Source organism: Pongo abelii, chromosome 8 (genome assembly GCF_028885655.2).
Source record: "Pongo abelii isolate AG06213 chromosome 8, NHGRI_mPonAbe1-v2.0_pri, whole genome shotgun sequence".
In the NCBI taxonomy this organism is placed as follows: domain Eukaryota; kingdom Metazoa; phylum Chordata; class Mammalia; order Primates; family Hominidae; genus Pongo; species Pongo abelii.
In genome coordinates this window covers 95,990,291-95,992,633 of record NC_071993.2, presented here as the reverse complement: position 1 = coordinate 95,992,633, position 2,343 = coordinate 95,990,291, and the positions used below count along the sequence as shown (strand labels likewise).

General features: G+C 47.5%; 1 protein-coding gene across 1 annotated transcript; it reads left to right on the top strand.

Moving 5' to 3' along the window:
- The first annotated feature begins 378 nt into the window (after window positions 1–378).
- Window positions 379–2,109, top strand: CH25H (cholesterol 25-hydroxylase). The gene has a single exon (XM_002820958.3). It carries the CDS (start codon window positions 424–426, stop codon window positions 1,240–1,242), a length of 819 nt encoding a protein of 272 aa, XP_002821004.1. The 5' UTR covers window positions 379–423; the 3' UTR covers window positions 1,243–2,109.
- The last annotated feature ends 234 nt before the right edge of the window (window positions 2,110–2,343 follow it).

Here is a 2,343-nt window from a genome sequence, read left to right as displayed (position 1 = left end):
AAGAAACAAACAATTCTGCATTGATTGCAAAGGAGCGCTTTCTGGTGGCAATGTAAACTGTCTAGTTTGACACCCGTGATGACACACGTGAACTGAGTTGCCAAACTCACAGAAACTCCACACGGTAGATCTGTACATTGTATCACGTGTTAATTGTACGTCAACTGAAAAATCAGAACTTATGTGAAAAGTGCGAAGTGCCACTGCATACACGGCATATCTAAAAGCCGGTAAGATGCGGCTATAGATGAGCGCATTTACAGCAATCAAGGGCCACTCTGCCGGGTTGCTTACTTATTCAAGCTTCGCATCGCCGCGAAAGGGATGGAAAGGCAGCTGACATCACTTGGGGCGGGGCCGCGAGTCCTGTGAAAAGTCGGTGGGACTCGAGCAGCAGCCTCAGCTGCCTTGCACAGTCTCGCCATGAGCTGCCGCAACTGCTCCGACCCCCAGGTCCTTTGCAGCTCCGGGCAGCTGTTCCTGCAGCCCCTCTGGGACCACCTGAGGAGCTGGGAGGCCCTCCTACAGTCGCCCTTCTTCCCAGTCATCTTCTCCATCACCACATACGTGGGCTTTTGCCTGCCCTTCGTAGTCCTGGATATCCTGTGCTCCTGGGTGCCCGCCCTGCGGCGCTACAAGATCCACCCTGACTTCTCGCCCTCCGCGCGGCAGCTGCTACCTTGCCTGGGGCAGACCCTCTACCAGCATGTGATGTTTGTGTTCCCTGTGACGCTGCTGCATTGGGTCCGCAGCCCGGCCCTCCTGCCCCATGAAGCTCCCGAGCTGCTCCTGCTGCTGTACCACATCCTGTTCTGCCTGCTACTCTTCGACATGGAGTTCTTCGTGTGGCACCTGCTGCACCACAAGGTGCCCTGGCTGTACCGCACCTTCCACAAGGTGCACCACCAGAACTCGTCCTCGTTCGCGCTGGCAACGCAGTATATGAGCGTCTGGGAACTGTTTTCTTTGGGCTTCTTCGACATGATGAACGTCACGCTGCTCGGGTGCCACCCGCTCACCACCCTGACCTTCCACGTGGTCAACATCTGGCTGTCAGTGGAGGACCACTCCGGCTACAACTTCCCTTGGTCCACTCACAGACTGGTGCCCTTCGGGTGGTACGGGGGTGTGGTGCACCACGACCTGCATCACTCTCACTTTAACTGCAACTTCGCTCCGTACTTTACACACTGGGACAAAATACTGGGAACACTGCGGACTGCATCTGTCCCAGGGCGGTGATGTGGCTGCGGTGGGTGCCCCTAAGACTCGGGACTGCTGTGCCTTTCACACTTGAATGAAGAGAAACACCTGAGCTATATATTTTTTTAAAGCAACTAACTTATTAACCGTTGAAAACCATAGATAAAACCTGATGCATTTTTGTAATCTGACAAAGTAATTTACATACTGTTTGTGTATCAATACAATTTTGTGTTCTTGGTATTCTTAGTCTAGCTCACCTCAATAGCCTTGAATCCTGGATATGAATTAGACATTCATAACTGGCATATTTAGAGTATCTCTAAAAGGACTTGTTTGTAGAGTAAGGAATTTTCTATGTTTCAAAGTGTTCTAAAACCTGGCTAAAAGAAGGTGTTTTTGTGGATGGTGTTGACTTCTGACTCTAAAAGCAATCAAACATGTTTCTGCTGGATAGTGACCAAGATTATAGTACCTTCTTATATTTTTTATAGAACTGTATATTTATTTTGAAAGAAATGTTATTCGTGCTTTAAAAAAGAAAAAAAAAGAACATGAATCAAATAAGTATTGACTCCTGTTTCACTGGTATTTTGACTGATAAAAGGGAAGAGGGAGCGGGCATACCAAGTGTCCTTCTAAGCCTCCATCAGCCTTACCATGGAAAGAGAGGAATCTGGGTGTAAGGTGTTCTGTCGGGGGTTGTTAGAGAAAAGGAGGCAGGAGAAGGGGCTCTGTTTGTTGTTGTGCTCTAGCAATTTCATGGAGAAAAAAACGCTAATATTCCTCATGCTTTTCAGCTGATTTCTGCATAACAGGCAAATGATAGGATTACTCTGTAAAGTTTCATAGAAAGATTAACACTGAGCAGTCAATCATTTTATTGTTTGTGGGAATGGATTAGGGGAGGAACAGAATTGGAGGCGAGCCTTGCTTTGCAAAACTGGTGAGTCAATAGTATACACCAGAGTGGCTGATAGATGTGCAAGGGGATTCTGAGGAAGCCCCTGTTTTCATGAATCCATCCATAGCTACCGCAAATGAACATCAAAACATTGCTTCTGAAATCTGGAATTTCTGTATATTCAGTTTTCTTAATTAAAACATACATGCAGCAGGTACAGCCCTTTCTAAAAGAAA